Genomic DNA, 18,053 nt, shown 5'->3' with positions numbered 1-18,053 from the left:
AAATTAAAGATGTGACACTAAACTATACAGCCTTCACAAAGGCCCCCAACACTATTCTCCACCCCATGCTTTGACACAGCCGGGTAAGATCCCAGTTTGGGAAAGCACCTATGTGTTTAAAGTCAGACACATGTTTAAGAGCTTTGCTGGACCAGGGCCTAACCACATCTGGTACCGGAAAGCCATGGACAGATGGGAGGAGGCTGTATCAGACACATACCTTGGATTACTTAAGGCTTGTACGTACCCGTGACACTCTGACCTCTCTTAGGCTGTGGCAATCACACATACTCTACTAGGAAGAAAAAGTCACGTGCATGTAGGATGACCAGATGTCCTGATTTAATAGGGACAGTCCCAATTTTGGGGTATTTTTCTTATATAGGCTCCTATTACCCCCTATCCCCATCCCAATTTTTTCACATTTGCTGTCTGGTTCCCCTATGCGCATGCAGTGCACGGCCTCACCAGACTAAGGAATCAGGTGCTGTCTGGTTTCCATTGGAAGATGACTACAAACAACACACCCTCCCTAGGCGTTCCCATTTCACTTCCCACTCAGAGTTACAGGAGGGCTTCTCCTGGCTTGCCAGCTTTGGTTCTGCATGGCTCTGGACATCTGCCGGTCGCTCTGTAAAGAGGCCTCATTGTTCCTGTTGCCCTTTTACAATAAGAAGTGTGTCTTTTCCTGTTGCTTTAGGTTAGATTTGGGTGTCTGTTCATTCCAATGGCTATAACACCAGCTAGCATTTATTAGAAAAGTGCCCCAACTTCCAAGACTGTTTGGAGGGGAAGTGACCTGCATGGGGCCCCCATCAAATCTAAGGCTCAGATCGTCTTCAACCTTTCTGAAGTCCGCTTTCTTACCTGGCTAATGCAAGTGCCTCTGTTCCCAGCATGGCATGGAGCACGCCAGGATTTAGGTGTTATTATCCTGCGTTATTTGTATTATCACAGTGCCAAGGAATCTGAACACTGACCAGGACCCCACTCTGCTAGGCAATGTACAAACAAAAAGACAGATGTTGCACCTGGCTTCCCATCTAAAGAAGTACTATTCAGACACACCGTCCCAGCCACGTGGAAAGATGCCACAAAAGCACTTTCCCTATTTAGCGAAGATGGAGTCTCTCTTTAAACACCTGTGTTCAAAACCTACACATTTTATATACATAAAAATATTTCATTTCTGCAGCTCCTGGATCCCCACATCTGCCTCTCTCATCTTGGCTCTAGTGCAGTGTTATTTGTTCCACATTCCAGTAATCTGACACTCGAGTACAGGCTGAATACCGAGGACAGCGAGAGAATGGTTGATGTGCAATGCAAACAAATAACCCTTAGGATTTACAAGGACACAAGCGCAGTTCGCATTTGAGTGCCAATGCAGGAAAGACATTGCCAATAACTCACTCAGTGCCAGCAACTGCCTTTTATAAAGCTGATGTCTGCATTTCCTCTGTATGAAGAAACTTAACTGCCAGCTTCTGGCAGAAGATACTAAATCAAGTCCTGAGTTTAAGGCCCTGGAGGGGAGGCATTGTGATTTACAGGGGCGGCTCCAGGCCCCAGCACGCCAGGCACGTGCTTGGGGCGGCATGCCACGGAGGGCACTCTGCCGGCACATCTGCGGGAGGTCCACCGGAGCCACGAGACCGGTGACCGGCAGAGCACCCCCGGCGGTGTGCCGCCGTGCTTGGGGTGGCGAAATGGCTAGCACCGCCCCTGGTGATTTACTTGCTGCTACCTCATCCTCATCTGACCTCTAGGAGCAAGCGATTACAGCACCCACTAACCTCTCAGTGAGGAGCTCACTGTGTCAAGACTCTCACACGTCAAGCAAGCACTGATGCTCAACTCAGTTCCTGCAGCTGTGCCATCTCTTCCATTTCTGTAGAGTCCCGCATCTTAGGGTCTGTGGCAGGAAAACAGTATCTTTATTTGCTTCTCTGTGGGGACATCACTGCTTTTTTAAGAATAACAGACACTCAGGTCTTGTTGAACCTGTCTTAAAAGTCTCCATGGATGACCAGAAAATTAGCAAGGTTAAAATACTGGACAACTCCTGCATGTTGCACTGGTTGAAAACCCAGTTTCTCTCCCCATCCCACTATAAAAGATTTCAGCATGAAACATTTCACTCAAAAATGTGACTTTTTTTGCAGGAAGACTTCATTTTGATTCAAATCACTTTGCAGTTTCAAATCAGTATTCAAAAACAGGAAAAAATCAAAAGGTTGGATTTGTCTCTTCTCTTTTTGGCATGGAGTGTAACAGAATGAATGAGACTATGTCTACACTGGCAAGTGAAAGACAAAACTTTTGTTGGTCTGAGGTGTTAAAAACACACACACACACACACACACACACACACACACACACACACACACGAAAGACAAAAGTTTTGTCGACGACAAGCGCCACTCATTGGGGGTGGAAGTTTCTTGTCAACAGAAGAGCTCTCTTCTGCCGACAAACAGCGGCTACATTGTGCGTCTTTTAGCAGCACAGCTGTAATGGCCAGCCGTGTCACTAGAAACTGCGTAGTGTACACATAGCGTGAGGAAGAGGTTGGGTTTTCTCCTACTCTTTCTTCCCCCATTAACATTCTGTAACTTCCCCAGCTTTGGACAAGTTAGAGAAAAGCAAAAGGAAAACTGAAACCCTAACTTTACCACACTGCAATTCTTCCAAAGTTGGGAAAGTTCTGAAAAGCAACAAAATGATAAAATAAAACAAAAACCCACACATACCCTGGGCATGATACATTGCACCCAGTGTCAAAATGGCAGGGGGGAGGCAAAGAGGGGAGAGAAATGGAGACACACCAATTATGTGTTTTCAAAAATTAAAATGAAACAAAATTTTCATAGAATCATAGAATATCAGGGTTGGAAGGGACCTCAGCAGGTCATCTAGTCCAAACCCCTGCTCGAAGCAGGACCAATCCCCAAATTTTAATTTCATTTAAAAATTTTCCTTAAAAAAAAAAAAGTCTAACAATTTAATTCAAAGTGAGATTTTCTTGTTACAGTTCGACAAATCCTCTTTTTGACAGGAAAAAAAATTAGTCAAAAAATTTCAACCAGCTCTGTATGTAAATAAGGCCTGATTAAACACTGTGAAGGAGATTTGTTTCCCTATTTAGTTAAAGCTATTTTGTTGTAGCTGCAGGATAACTCATTCTGCAGCTATACACACACGCTTTGATTGATAACGCGTGTTAAAAAGCCAGATTTGCACCACACTGTGTGGACTTTAAACACAAAGATTCAAGTTGACCCACAAACAATTTGAATTGTAGAAAAGTCCTACAGAGGGAAGCTTTCTGTTAAGGGCTCTGCACACCAACCCTTCAGCTAAAGGGCTCAAGAAGCCAAATGCAGGAAAGAAAAGACTTCTTGCCTGAGATTTCTGCAGTAAAAACCAAAGCAGATATTTCAGGCCTTCTTTATATATCAGTGCAAGAAAGGCCGTGGCCCAATTTAATTGTCCTTTGCAGACCACCATTCTGAGAGTGTGCTGCAGCGGGATCTTCGCCGGTTGAATCACGATGGGGAAAGGTGGGGAGGTATTTGTCAAATGCAACAAGGACTTTGATTTGCAAAGGGATGGTCACTGGGAAGAGATGGTGGCTGCTCAGCAAGAGGCATTTCCCCAAAGGCTGAGGCAGAATGGCAGCATCTGAGAAATAGCTGGGCCGTTAACAACTGCCAGAGGAAGAGAAGGAAACACCCAAAGCACAGGCAGGCTGAAGGTTTCCTTGCTGTGTTTGCAGTCTCAGGCAATAGTCTAGCTGTACAGTGCAGTGTTGCTCTAGCTGTGTTGGTGCCAGGCTAATAGAGCGACGGGGGGTGGGGGAGGGAATAGCTTTTACTGGACCAGCTTCTGTTGGTGAGAGAGACAAGCTGGCAAGCTACATAGAGCTTGACTTCAGGACCTCAAGAAGAGCTCTGTTAAAGTTCAAAATCTTCTCTCTCACTAACAGAAGCTGGTCCAGTAAAAGCTATTCCCTCCCCCGTCCCCCTTATGTCTCTGGATGTTCAGTGTTCGGAGGACGTAAAGAACGGGTGAGGAGCCCCGATAACAAGCCAGGCTTTGCCATTGTAAATCTTGTCTCATCATTACCAACAACAATCACATGCAGTCAGAGAACATAATTACACTGTGCACACGGTTAGATTCAACAGCCAATTCAAGCTATTAATAACATGCCCTGGCCTAATCACACAGCAGAGGTACAATGCCGCCCACTGCTGAATCCCATTGCATAACCAGCACGAAGCTGTTTGTCCCCATTGCACAGCTCTGAGCAAGTGCCAGTGGCACCTGCCATTCTCTGGGACCGTTTGCTTGTAACTGGACCTTGTCTCTCATCGGGAAGTGCTAACAACACTAGCTGAGTTGGTGTTGTAAAGTCCTTGGAACCCTTCAGGTGGAAGGTGCTAGAAAGGGCACAGAACTGTTACTAATTAAAAACACATTGCAAAATACAGGGCCCGTTTCAGCCAGTGAGGAAACCTTCCAAAGGCGCACACCATATCTGCGGGTTGTTAATTATCCCATTTGCTAATCCCTTCCCCAGAGCACCCTGCAGCATTGCTGGAAGCGTCTCAGCTGGAAACGCAGCCTCCTAGCTCCTAAACAGCTAATGCCTTTACCTTCAGTCCCACAGACTCTGGCCAATACACCAGTTCCCACCTAGACAAACATGCCAAGCAGCTCCAAGCTGATAGGAATGCAAGAGAGAGTGATATGACTGGCCAGAATCCTCCCCCAACACAGGGCACAGCTTTCATTTCCCATCTACAGAATTTAGGAAAAACTTGTGTATACTGCAAAAATCTACACAACTGGTGAAAGTTCTGTATCAGCAACCCCACTAGCTCCACCACATTCCCTTCTCTCCTCCTTGGGCTTCTTTTTAACTAGTTGGAATGTTTCTCAGAAGGGACAAATGGGAGAAGCGTCACATTTACAATACGAGTGTGGACACAGAAGAGCGGCTGACCCACGTGTCTGGGTGGAGGAATGAGGGAGAGTTTGGGGCTAGGTGACCTGTCTATGGGGACTCAAACCGAGTGAGCAGTGTGAAATTTGTAGCAGTTTGAGCACAGCAGTCCCAAGCCTGGCAGCAAATGTTCAGATCTGCAGGAAGTTTTGCTCGGCTGTCCCGTCACTCATTTTGTCCATTACTGGGTTATTAGAATTTCCTGTAGGACTTTGTTAATCTAATTTAACAGGGGGCTGTGGGAAGAGAACACTAGATAGAGGCAAGGACACCTCAGCACACACTTGAAAGACAATAGGGCAAACTGTTAGCTTCAGGGATCAACAGAACACTAGCAGTTACACTGCTCTTCTCCAGGGCAGGAAGGTGATGTGGATTTGGAAAGCGAACCATCAGCAGAACGAGTTGTTGTTCACTCTTATAAAGGAGATGAGTGGTCAAGCAGAGTCCTGCTGTTGCAGCCACTTTTCAGTGAGTGGTAATGGGGAACACAAGACCCTTGGATGGCTTATTTTACAGGATTACAGCCCAGCAGGTACTACTATGTGCCTATTGACAGTCGTGTACACAACCTGAACAGAGAGTGCACCTTTCAAACTGGGATTAGGTTAGTTACCTGAATATCTCCCTTAAACAAGTGTGGTTACTTATGCTCCACTCCATACTAGTGAAAGGGTGAGACCCACTATCACTGAACATGCTTATCTTACCACTGACTGATCCCTGTAAAGGGCAGAATCTCCATCACCAGTGGGGGGGTGTCAATGGCCAATAGAGAGTAGGGGGGAAACCACGAGACTCCCCTGCCCCCCAAATACAGTGAACATGTCTTACCGGAGAAGTGAAAAAAATCCATACGTAAGAGGTTTTTGTCCCAGCCCAAGTTCATGGGTCAGTAGAGATTTGGGCCATTACTTGCAGTAGATTTATTAGTGAGTAATCAACATCTGCAATTACTCACACAGTGAATTAACATCTCCACTGCTCTGTGCTGTGTCAAGTCTGACTTGCTGCTCAAAAATCCAATCAGCAACTTGGGAAGAGAATGTGCTTCACACCAGTTACCCAACAACAATTTAGATAATGAGCTGATGCGGCCAGTAAGTTGCCAGTATGACTTGTGGGACACGTATGTCCCTCAACAGCAAAACAGAGCGTTTATGTACATTTTCCTCCTCTGCATTAACTATGATAAGCCCAGGACAGAACTCATGACCATCAAGCATTTGACAGAATGTGTCTCCAGAGCCTGCTCCTTTGTAGTAAGCGTGGCTGCAGTTACCACAGTAATTCATTCAATATGTTAAACGAATAAAGGGGAAATCAGAGGAATCTCTCCCATGAACAGATTGGCAGCTCACGAGCTGAACCTCCCCTCCCTAAAAGCCCTTTGAAGCACAAAGGTCTCCAAGCCTAGGAAATTGGGGGAGGGATAGCTCAGTGGTTTGAGCATTGGCCTGCTAAACCCAGGGTGTGAGCTCAGTCCTTGAGGGGGCCATTTAGGGAACTGGGGTGAAAATCTGCCTGGGGATTAGTCCTGCTTTGAGTAGGGGGTTGGACTAGATGACCTCCCGAGGTACCTTCCAACCCTGATGGTCTATGTAAGGGTGCATTCTGTAAGCGATACAAAATATAGTGCAAATACCCTTATGAAAATATAATATTAGCCCATCACTGCTCTGGGATGGTGCCCTGATGTTCTAAAGCGTGCATGTCCATTTCTAATTGCCATCTCATTCGTGGTGTTCCTGAGCACTGGGCTAAACTGACTGTGTTTCACTAGTGGAAAACTGTTGGAAAGTTTGGTTAAAATTTAGCACAGTTTCAGGTGTCCAGCAGCAAAATCCACATTTCCATCTCAGAGTGCAGAGTGCAAGACAGTCAATTAGCACACACTCTGCTTCTTTGTTATGTTAATATTAAAGCCATTTCCATATTCATGTCCGAGGGTGTGCTCTTCCCATCATTAATACACACTGATGGTCTGTGTCAGGGCCATGCTTTCTAAGGATAGGCTGGGTCTTAGTGTCAAGACTCTCTCTCTAATGTCACCTGAGTATTTGATTTAATTTGACTTCTTGTCAGCACCTCTTAAGGAAAAGACCTAGTGAGTTGGGACCAGGAATGACTAAATCCAACTCCCTGGCATCAGGAGGAAGAAGGGGCAGCAAGGCACAGCGTAAATGGTGATCACCCGCAGTTTAAGTGTTGCTTTCAGTGTCCTAAGGACAGAGAAGGGGAAAGAGGGTTAATGGAGGTGGGCACTTGGAGAAAGCAGCATTGCTGCATTTATAGATAATTTAACCGTTCGGCAATGGTTCACATTCAAGCACATTCTATTACACACACACACACACACACACACACACACACACACACGAGAAACTTTCCAGACTGATCTACTGCTCACAGGCAGCTTTTTTATAGTGGTGGCTTGTAATGTGGATTGTCCCTTCGCCATCTCGCTGGCTCCTACAACACAGCAAATACAAGACAAGGCTGAACTCTGCGGATATCAGTCCTGCCAGGTTAACCCTGAGGCAGATCAAGGGGTTAGGTGCATGCAGTACCATTTCTGTGCCTGTACCTGTTCTGCACATAAGAACGGCCATACTGGGTCAGACCAAAGGTCCATCTAGCCCAGTATCCTGGCTTCTGACAGTGGCCAAAGCCAGGTACCCAGAGGGAATGAACAGAACAGGCCAATTTATCAAGTGATCCATCCCGTTGCCCATTCCCAGCTTCTGGCAAACAGAGGACGCTTCTGAGCATGGTTTTGCAACAAGAGACCATCCCGAGCTGTGAAGCTGACCCTTTACACCAGCACTTTTTTAACAGGATTTTTAAAATCCTGACAAAGCAGTAGAGATTCCACATCCCTCTCAAAATTGGTTTCAGTGCCATTATCCCCATGAGGAAGGTGTCCTAAAGCCTGTGGAATTGCCTGCTAATTAGATCATAGTCTCCTGGGGAAAAAAGATGCTGACTGGCAGGTGATAGAGGTGAAGTAAGAACTACATACAAAGAGGCTATTTCTCCAGTGCCTGCTGCAAGCCCAGCAGAATACTAACACGCAGCCAGTTCCCAGCAGGGCTGTCAGAACTGGGCAGAAATAAATTGAAAAGAAAACTTAGCTAGAGTGTGAATTTACGTTTCTGTCAAAGAAAAGCGGCTGACAGCTATTTTTGGAAACTGGTCTTCATCATATTAATTCACCCTCTGGTGAAAGCTGTCTCATTTGCAACAAATCTGGCTGGTAAATATTAACCTTGGGCTTTGTTGAAATTCTCCTTGCAGATACAAAGAGGAGAAGGACGGAGAAGATGAAGCAGAGACAACTTTACAACAAATGTCAGACACAGTTTCTATGTTAGGCCTTCAGTTACACAAAAGATATTGCACACACTGGAAAGTAAATTATATGAAGGGGGCCAGTGCACGTGTCTCATGATATTAAGGGTAAAAGGACACAGCTGCTGAGGAGCCTGTCAGGAAAAAGGCAGGAGTGGACAAGTCCAATCAGCTGCAGTGTAATAAGACTTTTAATTCACTCACTATGGGATCACTGGAGCCAGATTTCAAAATCAAGATAAGCACAGAGCAGCATCTGGCTTCAGACATACACTAAACAAGAAGAGTGTTTCAAATGTATTTAGTGGCAGAACCTCATCTTATTTGAGAAGATAATCAACAGCTACCTCATTCTACACTAGAGGTGGGTACATTTCAGTGACTGGTGAAGTGATTTAGAATATGTGAGAACACATACAACGTTTGTCACCTGCCTTGGGATCCTTTAGGATGAAAGGAGCTGTATAGAAAGATGAACAGCAAAAAGATTTGGATTTATTGCAGCAGTGATCAGTGCATGCTAGAAATATTATTAGTCCTTTTTTTAATCTCTGCTGATTACTGTGCTAAAACATGAATGTTCCCTCAGCACAACGATGACTTCAGTACTAGAATACTAGAGAGTTATAATCTAATTAGAGCCCAGCCTTGCAAATTCAAGGAGACACAGAAATCCATTTCCTCCCCACTGAGAAAAGCAAGTCTTAAAAGAGCTTCCTTCTTCACCACATCAAGTTTAAGCTCTGCATCCTCCCCACCCACTCAAAGTCCATGACTCCGCCCCACTTATTTTATCCAACTCTCTTTGTGTTGATCCCCATCCCTTCTGCTTTGCCAGAGATGCCAGCTTTAACGTCCAATCTCATAGCGTCCAACTAAAGAGGTACTGATTAGCAAGGCAGGAAATAAAACTGACCAGAAGGCTTGATACACTCCCTACAGACCCCAGTGCTCATTTGGTTCACAGGACTCTGATCTGGATGTAGCACATCATACTTGCAAACAGGGTCAGTGTAGCTCAGGTTTAGAGGTTGCCAGGGAGAACCACAGAGGATGCTATGGTCAGGAGAGGGGGATGACCATTCGCATGAGTCTCATTCCGTGCCACCATTTATTTTTTCTTTCTATTTAGAGTTATCAAACACACCTGTCTGTGAGCTCCGTGCACCCAGCCAATTACAAATCTAAAACACTAGACTCCAGACTTCGCTTTTACTGTGAGCTGGAAAATGGGGAAGATTTTTCAAATGAAAAATTGATTTATTGAGAAAGGCTCTTGGCTTGGCAGCTACCTGGGTCTGGAGTTAACTCAGGAGCCAGCTTGTGTCTTGTCTTCGAGGGCTCATTTTTAAAGGCCAGTCCAGAACAGGGCTAGTGCCACTGGTAAGGGAGAAAGACTCAGCCCTGTGTTTTCATCTGCAAAGGGCAACGCACACTTTCAGATGCATCCAGGTTTAGTTACTTTATCATTTTCTAATTCTGCACTCTCCCTGCAGGGCACAGTGGAGCTGCACTCTCTGTAACAGCGTCAGAGCCAGGGCAGGCAGGAAACATTTGGAAGAGGGAGTAATCAGAAGAAACATTAGGGCCTGGCTTATGTAGGGGGAGAGGAGCAGAGGCTGGGGATGGGGATCAGACAGGCACTGCTTTGCTCAGCACTCCCCTTTAAGGCTGAATAGTGAGAAGATGGTCACTCCAGCAGTGCTGCTCCAATAATTGCATTGCTCTGTCTGAGCCACAGCCCTGCTGCAGGGTCTCTTGTTTCCACGTTTTAAAAGACATGGGCCAGATCCAAGCTTGCATTAGTAGGTGCAATGCCAGGCCAGTTGGGCTGCCACTGCTCCCAGCTGGGCTGGATTTGGTCTGGTACACCATGGCTTTTTATCACCGTATAGCTCTGTACATAGCAACCGGCAGCTCTCGTGGGAAGAGCAGCTGGGAGGCCACAAGAAGCTGCCTGACTCCTGCTCACCTCTCCATGGGGCAGCACCGGCTCTGACCCAACTCACTGCCACCTCTATAACCCACTGCCTGGGGCCAAGCAAGCACACAGAACTGGGCCCTTGGCAGCCATGTTTCAGGTGCAGTTATGGCCTCCTGCCTGAAGTGCTCTTCTGGCATGGCATCCTCTTACTGCAGAGCCCTCAGGCAGGTCACAATTACAGCTGACCAGTCTGCTGGATCCTGCAGTATCTTACTGAGGGCGCAGTTCTCCCTCTCGTGCTTGGCGCGCACGTACACACACACACACACACTCCACACGTTCAGAGAGTTACCAGCCCTGGGTAGCTCACTGCAGACGTGATGCCAGGTGACTGCTGGTCCTGCACATGCTACTTCTTCCCAGGAAATTCTGAACACGCGGTGCACCCAGAAAGGTGTCAAAGAAGGTCTCGAATGACAGACAGACAGAGGCCAGGGAGCTCTGAAGTGTAACGTGAGGAAAGGCCTGGCAAAGAGCAGAGCCTCCTAACTGCCAGGCCCAGACAAATAGTCTGTCCCAGGCTTATCCCAGTTGGAGAACTGTCCTTGAACAAAAGAACAGGTACTTCAGGCTGCCAACAAAGAATGAATGAGAGAAGCCCATTAAGATTAGGATTCTGTACCTGTCACCTCATGGAGTAAGGGCCCTGCTCACAGCCCCCGCACCAAATCAGGCAGTGACACCCATAGACAAATGGAGCCTCGGAGCAATTCACCGCAAATCAGTCAAGCCACATGTTCCAGACATGGCCCCAGAGGGAAAAGGGGGTGGGGGTGGGGATGTTCAACAGACAGAGGAGCAGAATAGCCCAGCAGGGTTGCATGATGCCCTCTCCTTGGGGGAGAGAAAAGATCATGGCAAATGCTCTGGCAGACCAGCTCAGTGTGTGAGAGACAGCATTGCACACACTCTCCCTGAGACGCCGGCCTTCACACAGCCAACACATCAGCATGGTGGCTTGCAACCATCATGATATACTGGGAAAGGACTTTTGCTGCAGGTCCAAGCAGCTCCCACTCTTATATGTCAGAGCTGCTGCTCCCCAGGAGCACGCCTGCTTGAGCTGGCCGGCAATCGCATGGGCTGGAATTGCTTCTCCCTCACTTGTTTGCCATCCTTGAAGTTCCCCAAGCCTCCACTGGAGTCTCTCCCTCACTGGTAGGTAAAAGCACTGCTGTCAGAGATCAGAGTCACAGTTTCACTGGGAAGGAGGCCCTGGAAAACTTTAACCTGGAGTAGGGCCCTTCTCAGAACAGATCTTGGGAGCAAAGCACTGGAGTCAGATTTGCTGCACAGCCAGTCAATTTTAACATTCACAAAAAGCCATTGTTGTTTGCCTTCAAGTGAAGCTAATTTTTTTGTCCTTGTCGAAGAATTCCTGCGGCCTTGGATGCTTTCATCATAAATCTTTAACATTATTTACTTAGCACTATGCTAATGCAAGGTTTAAAGAAATTTCCACTTCTCAAAATTATTTTGATATTTGACCAGACATCAGACGCAGCTCCACAGAGAGTGACTAATGACCTGCTTTCTGTGAATGGGAAAAAAAAAAAAAAAAAAAACCAAAAACTTAATTATGTCCATTAAATTACTTCAAATATTTTTCTTAAGAGAATATGAATTATTTAAACTCAACACAGAGAAACCTGAAACATTAGCAAGAGCCTTCTGGGACTCGCTTTGTAAATTCCTCACTCCAAACAGATGGGAAGAGCATGGCAAGCTGCCACGCAAGCACTGAAGCAATGAACAATACCAAGATTTCAATTCAATAGTTTTATTATGGTCTTCTTAAAGAGGGCATTAAGTGAATCACTACTACCAAGAGCACCATTAAAGGCTTTCCTGCCTTCTGGGGGAGGAGGGAGCAGAGTTAGACGGCCAGCACACTGCATCCTGTAAAGGGAATTTAAGGTTTGCATGGCGCCAAGTATTCATTTAGAGTGACCAGATGTCTCGATTTTACAGGGAGTGTCCCGATTTTGGGGGCTTTTTCTTATATAGGCACCTATTACCCACCATTCCCGTTCCGATTTTTTACACTTGCCCTCTGGTCACCCTATATTCATTTGACAACTGAAGAGTTATCCTTAGGCAGAGCTCACTCTAACACACGGGTGCATTTCTACCACAGAGAAACGTTAGCACTTTAGGACATATTTATGTCCTTTCTCCTCTTGCCTCTTCATTGAGCCCTCGTCCAGACTAACCCGCGGCATCGGCGGGTTAAAATCGATTGCTCGGGGATCGATATATCGCGTCTAGTCTGGACGCGGTGTATCGATCCCCGAGCGCGCTTACATCGATTCCGGAACTCCATCAATCCGAACGGAGTTCCGGAATCGACGCGGAGAGCCGCGGACATCGATGCCGCGCCGTCCAGACTGGTGAGTACCTCGATTTTAGAAATTCGACTTCAGCTACGTTATTCTCGTAGCTGAAGTTGCGTATCTAAAATCGATTTTAATTCCTAGTCTGGACGTGGCCTTAGTGAGTTTTCTGCAGCCCTGCATGGCCTTCCAGAAGCAGAGTGTAGCAGTGGTTTCACCCAATCTGCATTTTGGCAACAGCTACAGAGCCACTGCAATCTTAAAAATAAAGTTACCCTGACAGTCACCGAGATAACCTCGGTTTTAGAATCATAGAATCACAGGGTTAGATGGGACCACATGGGTCATCTAGTCTAACCCTCCTGCCACGATAAAGGATTTGTCGTGTCTAATTCATCCAAGACAGATGCTAGCCAGCCTCCTTTTGAAAAAACCTCCAGTGGAGGAGCCTCCACCACTTCCCAAGGCATCTGTTCCATTGTCCTCCTGGTTTTACAGGTAGGAAGTTTTTCCTAAGATTTAATCTAAATCTGCCGTGCTATTGTTTGAGCCCATTGCCTCTTGTCCTGCCCTCTGTGGCAAGAGGGCAACTTTTCATGGCACCCTTTCAAGTAGCTGAAGACTGCTATCATGTTCCCCCTCAATCTCCTCTTTTCCAAACTAAATATGATCAGTTCCTTCAAACTTTGCTTATATGGCTTACTTGTCCCATCCTTAGTTTAGCTGTGGGACCAATCAAAGTCAAAGCAAGCTGACCTGGACAGAAAGAGACAGAGAAAGAGAGAGAGGTGCCGTGATTGGGAAGTCAAACCAGCTGTAGAAAGACCCTGGAGGCCCGCAGAGAAGACTGACCCCAGCCCAAAGAATGCTCTGGAATGGGAGGAAACTAAGGCAAATGCATGAAAAGTTTATTACTTTGGCTAGATCCGTATACTTCTTGTATGATTAACAGCAATCATGTTAGATTCCTGTGCATTGTATTACACCTATCTCAGGCCCTCGAAATGTTAACCTGTGGGACCAGCATGCTCACATAGATGGAGTTCTGAACAAGGTGTGTTTAAGCTATGGGGGAGTACAATGGGAGGGGAAGTCGGCACTGATCACAGGGGCTGGATGGTTGGACACGGAGGCCCCAGCTCTCAAGAGGGGTAGCTAGACAGAGGATCTGCATGCTGGGACCCCAGACTAAGGGCCGTGCATGAACTTGTTAGGCCTCAAGCACTCTGGATCTGGCAACTGGTTCCCTTCACAGCAATCTGGACAGTGCCCCAGAGGGGACACTTGACTAGGTCTGTGACAAAAGGGTACACAAGAACTTCTTAGTATTTACCCACTAACACCACTCAAAGCATCCTGCCCTTGAAATTGTTTGAACAGATGCATCTTAGCTACTTTGACATTTTTAACTTGATTTACAGAAGCATTTGCTACAATGCTGGGCTGAGATTTGGTATTGAACAAGAACTAAGAAAAAGACATTAACAAAATAATCCTCTTCCATTCCAAAAGTGTTTCCAAACACTGATTCCAAGGACAGCACCAGCCCCCTGGCTCACTCAGCCCCTTGGTAATGCCGAGTTTCTCTTACCATCATTTTAAAAGAGAGAAACTGACATGAATTTCAGCATCAGACTCATTAAAGTGACACTAGTTATGTAGGGGTTATCTCCATTTTTACAGCTGTCATTAAACACAACCTTGCAAGCTGTAAAGTCACTGAATCATTAAGTTGAGTGTTAAGCATGACAATGGGGATATTACTGTTCTAGAGTCGTTTTATGGCACGGACAAAGTTATGGAAAATACCTAAAGCTATTCTGAGCCTTTGGCGTGTCTGTTTAGTCAAAGATGCTGCTGAATCAGTCGGCACAGTACAACCACCACCACAAAAACCAATAGACCTTATTCCCTGGTCCCCAAATAAAGCTCTGGTTATTGGATTAGTAAATCAGAATGAACTAAAAAAAAAGAAAACCCACAACACAAGATTGACAAAATGTAATTCCAATTGTTTACATTGTGCTCTGATACCAGGCTGCTGGACACAGTATAACAATGAGATGGACTGACTGGGGCCTGAAATTGAAATAGAGCATGAATGGCCATTTTTACCTTCACACCCATCATCCTTCTCTTCAAAGCCAGCACTACACGTACATTTCCCAATGGGGACTAGCCACTCCCCCTCCGCACTGCAGTGCATCCTGGGAGGACTATCCAGGTCTACTTCAGAATGATTGACGCAGGTGCCCTTAACTTCCACCAGGGTTGCAAATGCTGCTTCTGCCACAGTGTCTGGAAACACTGCCAAGTTCTGCACCGTGGAGAGGCACTTTTTGTAATAAACCCGCACGGAAACCAGAGCCACGCAAGCACCCACGTCCTGGAAGCCCAGGTGGAAGCCTCTCTTGCTCAGGTGCCCAATCTCCCTCAGCTCTGTGTTCAGCTTCATTTTGCGCTCGCCCAAGTCCCCCTGGGTGAAGCTCTCGTCGGCAGCAATGGTGTCAATTTTGGTATGCTTGTTCTCACGGATGCTGCGCCCCAGATCAGAATCTGACTCAACATAGTAGAGGTTGAAGGTCTCCTTGCATGTGCCAACCACTCCAGGGATGCTGTTACAGTCCCTCAGGGTGAATTTCAGCTCAATGAAGATTCTTTGGCCACTGCGCCTGGCAATCCAGCCTGTCTGCAGCCAGTTGTTTTGATTCGACTCCATGACATTGCAGACCTGGTAGGTACGAATCGGCTTGTAGTTTTCATCTACTCCACTGATTTCTTCCCACTATAAAAAGAACACACGTCTTGACAACTGCTATTTAGTGAGAACCAGTCTTCCAAGTAAAACCCCCTTCGTACTGAGATTATAAATTCAGCCACTAAAAACCCCTTAACCTATGCATCATTATAGCAGATATTAAAAAAAACTGAAGCCCACAGAATACACAAATCCCAACACAGCCACTCTGCAGTGTTTTCCTGTTTCTAAATATTTAGGAGGGAGAAACACAGCCAGTAACAGAGGATGGACATGGGTTTTAATGTCTAAAACAAGATCTAATTTCTAAAAGCCAGAAAAAAGTCTTGTCTGCAAAGCTAGAAGCAAAGTGCACTATCCCCCAGTTCGCTCCTGCAGGGCCAGAGATGGCTTTCGCTGTATTAGCGACTAATGTCATAGTTAAGTGTATTATCAGGGCCAGTTTCCAATCCCATTTGACTGACCTCTTCTCTCCAAGCACCTACTGAACTGTTCAAAAGGTGGTGACTGTCAGTATCTCTGCAACACCACTAGCTTCAGGTTATAAGCTGTATTTTAGTATAGCACAGCAGCAATTACAGCTCCCCAGTGGGGACACTACCCTCCTAATTAGAGAGCACTGGTGTGCGGGCAGCGAGGAAAGGAGAGTAAGGAGAGAGGAAGTGTCAGACCAACTTCTCCTCACCTGTCATTTGGTGGGCAGGAGAAGGAAGGACTCCACCCTCCCTGCCAAGAATGACTCCGGCAATGCTGAGCAACTCAGGTCAGAATGAGGGGCAAAGTCCCCAGGGCCGACTGTCTCTCATGGCTTTACCTTCCTGGACAGATAGTATTTGCCCTGTCACCCAGAAGCAGCTCACACTGCCAAATATCAAAAGAAGCTAGAGATGCCTGGGGATGAAGGAGCCAGGTGCCTCAAACCCAACAGGGACAATCTCTGGCCTGAAAGCAGGCCAAGGACATTGATGCTCTCAAGGAACAAGCTCAGCCCAAGTGTAAGTGAAGTGGCATTTCCCTGGAGCAGCCAAGGAAGTGTTGATTGATGAGATGGTGATTAGAACATCAGCCCTGAGAAGGAAGTGATCTGAGGGTTGCTCACAGCAAGTCCTTCCACAGGTGGCAGAGTTTGTAGTGAGATAACCAAAGAAATCCCCTAATGGAGTTCCTTCCCAGCCACCCACAGGCTCCAGTCAAGCAGACCCCTGAGCCAAGCTCCAAACATGCAGTGTCACTTCAGAAGAGGGAGTTAAGAGCAGCAGGAAACATCTGATTTCACTGATTTGCCCTTTCAGGTGAAAGTGGGCACAGCTACAGAAAGAGGCAGCAACGCAGCCATTCACTTAGACAAACTACAAATCGTGCAGGGATCTGGAGTCAAGTTCCCCAAGAATTCCAGAGATCCTGCCCTTTTTGCTCATCAGGGAACAGAGTGAATCCCTTAAGCCAACTGGTCTGGAAAGTGAACTAGAGAGAAAAGCATTAATTGACTTGAGTTCCTTTTCTTAGTACAAGAATGCAAAGTGCATTGTCATGAGCTATGCTCAATTTGCAGTGTTCCTCTGACATAATCAATACACTCACTCAGTTCCTCTCCCCGGCTGTCTGGGATTGACAAACATCACCGTTCACGTCAAGACAGCATTGTGTCAGCTTGTCAAGCCTGCTGTTCACATCACAGAGACATGTCACTGCTTCTCAGCTCACCTCTGGGATCTGGATTTTAAGCAGAATTTTGTCTCCTATCATTCTAACACTGTTCAGTGGCTGAAGGCAGATACCTGTCTAGACAAGCAATGGCCAAAAGCAAAGGCCCTCCACCGTATACAGCATTTGACACCCCTGAGGAGATCATCGGGATCAAGAGTTCCATCTTCATCTCCTTGAAGGGAGAGCACCAGCAAACGCACTTCCACAGGTGGCATTACTCAGCTGCTGAAGCTAGTTCACTCGAGCCACAAAGCCATTCCCATAAATCCAGAAAGCCCGGAGTCACCATGCAGAATCAGGAGAGATTTGTGACATGTGTACGTGGCGAGTACAGCTGGACGCACACCACTGCTCTAAAGCAGAGTTAACCAGGCTGCCCAGAGGTGGGACAGGTGAGATGCTGGAGCTGTATTATAGTGACAAAACTTCTCTGCATATGTTTTCACTTACCCCATTCGATGGGTGCGACGTCCAGCCCAATTCGGCCTGGGACTCCTTCGAATCCAGCAAAACAACTGCATGGGAGACAGAGGTGTTAAAAAGTGAATTTATAGAACGCACACCCATCTCAGCCACCCTGATGAACTACACTGAACATCCAGTCTCTGAACTGGCTCGACCATTTGGAGACAGTATTCAGATCACTTCACACTTTTAAAAGGGCACAGTGTGCCTCAGACATACACCCCAGTTTCACAGCAGTGACACTGCCATGCTCTAAAGGAAACCCTGAAACAGCTTAAAATCCCAGTTTGTCACCAGCTGACACTAGAAACGTAATGATGACAACTGTCACATCTGCAAACTATTTCAAAGGCCATTTTGCCTTCCCTGACCAGCTGAGAGCAGAGTTCCAGGTTCTGCATTTGCCCACTTCTACTGTGCCAACGACAGCAGCAAAACTGCCAG

The 18,053-nt window shown here is 46.5% G+C and overlaps 1 protein-coding gene across 1 annotated transcript in view; it reads right to left on the bottom strand.

Annotated features, from left to right (window-relative positions):
- The window catches only part of EPHA10 (EPH receptor A10), a 101,748-nt gene extending 84,085 nt beyond the window's left edge, over positions 1-17,663 (bottom strand). Inside the window, exons 1-2 of the mRNA XM_050932159.1 lie at positions 17,595-17,663; positions 14,795-15,464 (exon numbers count right to left, since the gene is read on the bottom strand). Coding sequence (XP_050788116.1) covers positions 14,795-15,398 — 604 coding nt within the window. The 5' untranslated portion in view covers positions 15,399-15,464; positions 17,595-17,663. The remainder of the gene's footprint in view (positions 1-14,794; positions 15,465-17,594) is intronic.
- Positions 17,664-18,053: the final 390 nt, after the last annotated feature.

Source organism: Gopherus flavomarginatus, chromosome 22, assembly GCF_025201925.1.
Source record: "Gopherus flavomarginatus isolate rGopFla2 chromosome 22, rGopFla2.mat.asm, whole genome shotgun sequence".
NCBI classification, from domain to species: domain Eukaryota; kingdom Metazoa; phylum Chordata; order Testudines; family Testudinidae; genus Gopherus; species Gopherus flavomarginatus.
This window is presented reverse-complemented; position numbering and strand designations above follow the sequence as displayed.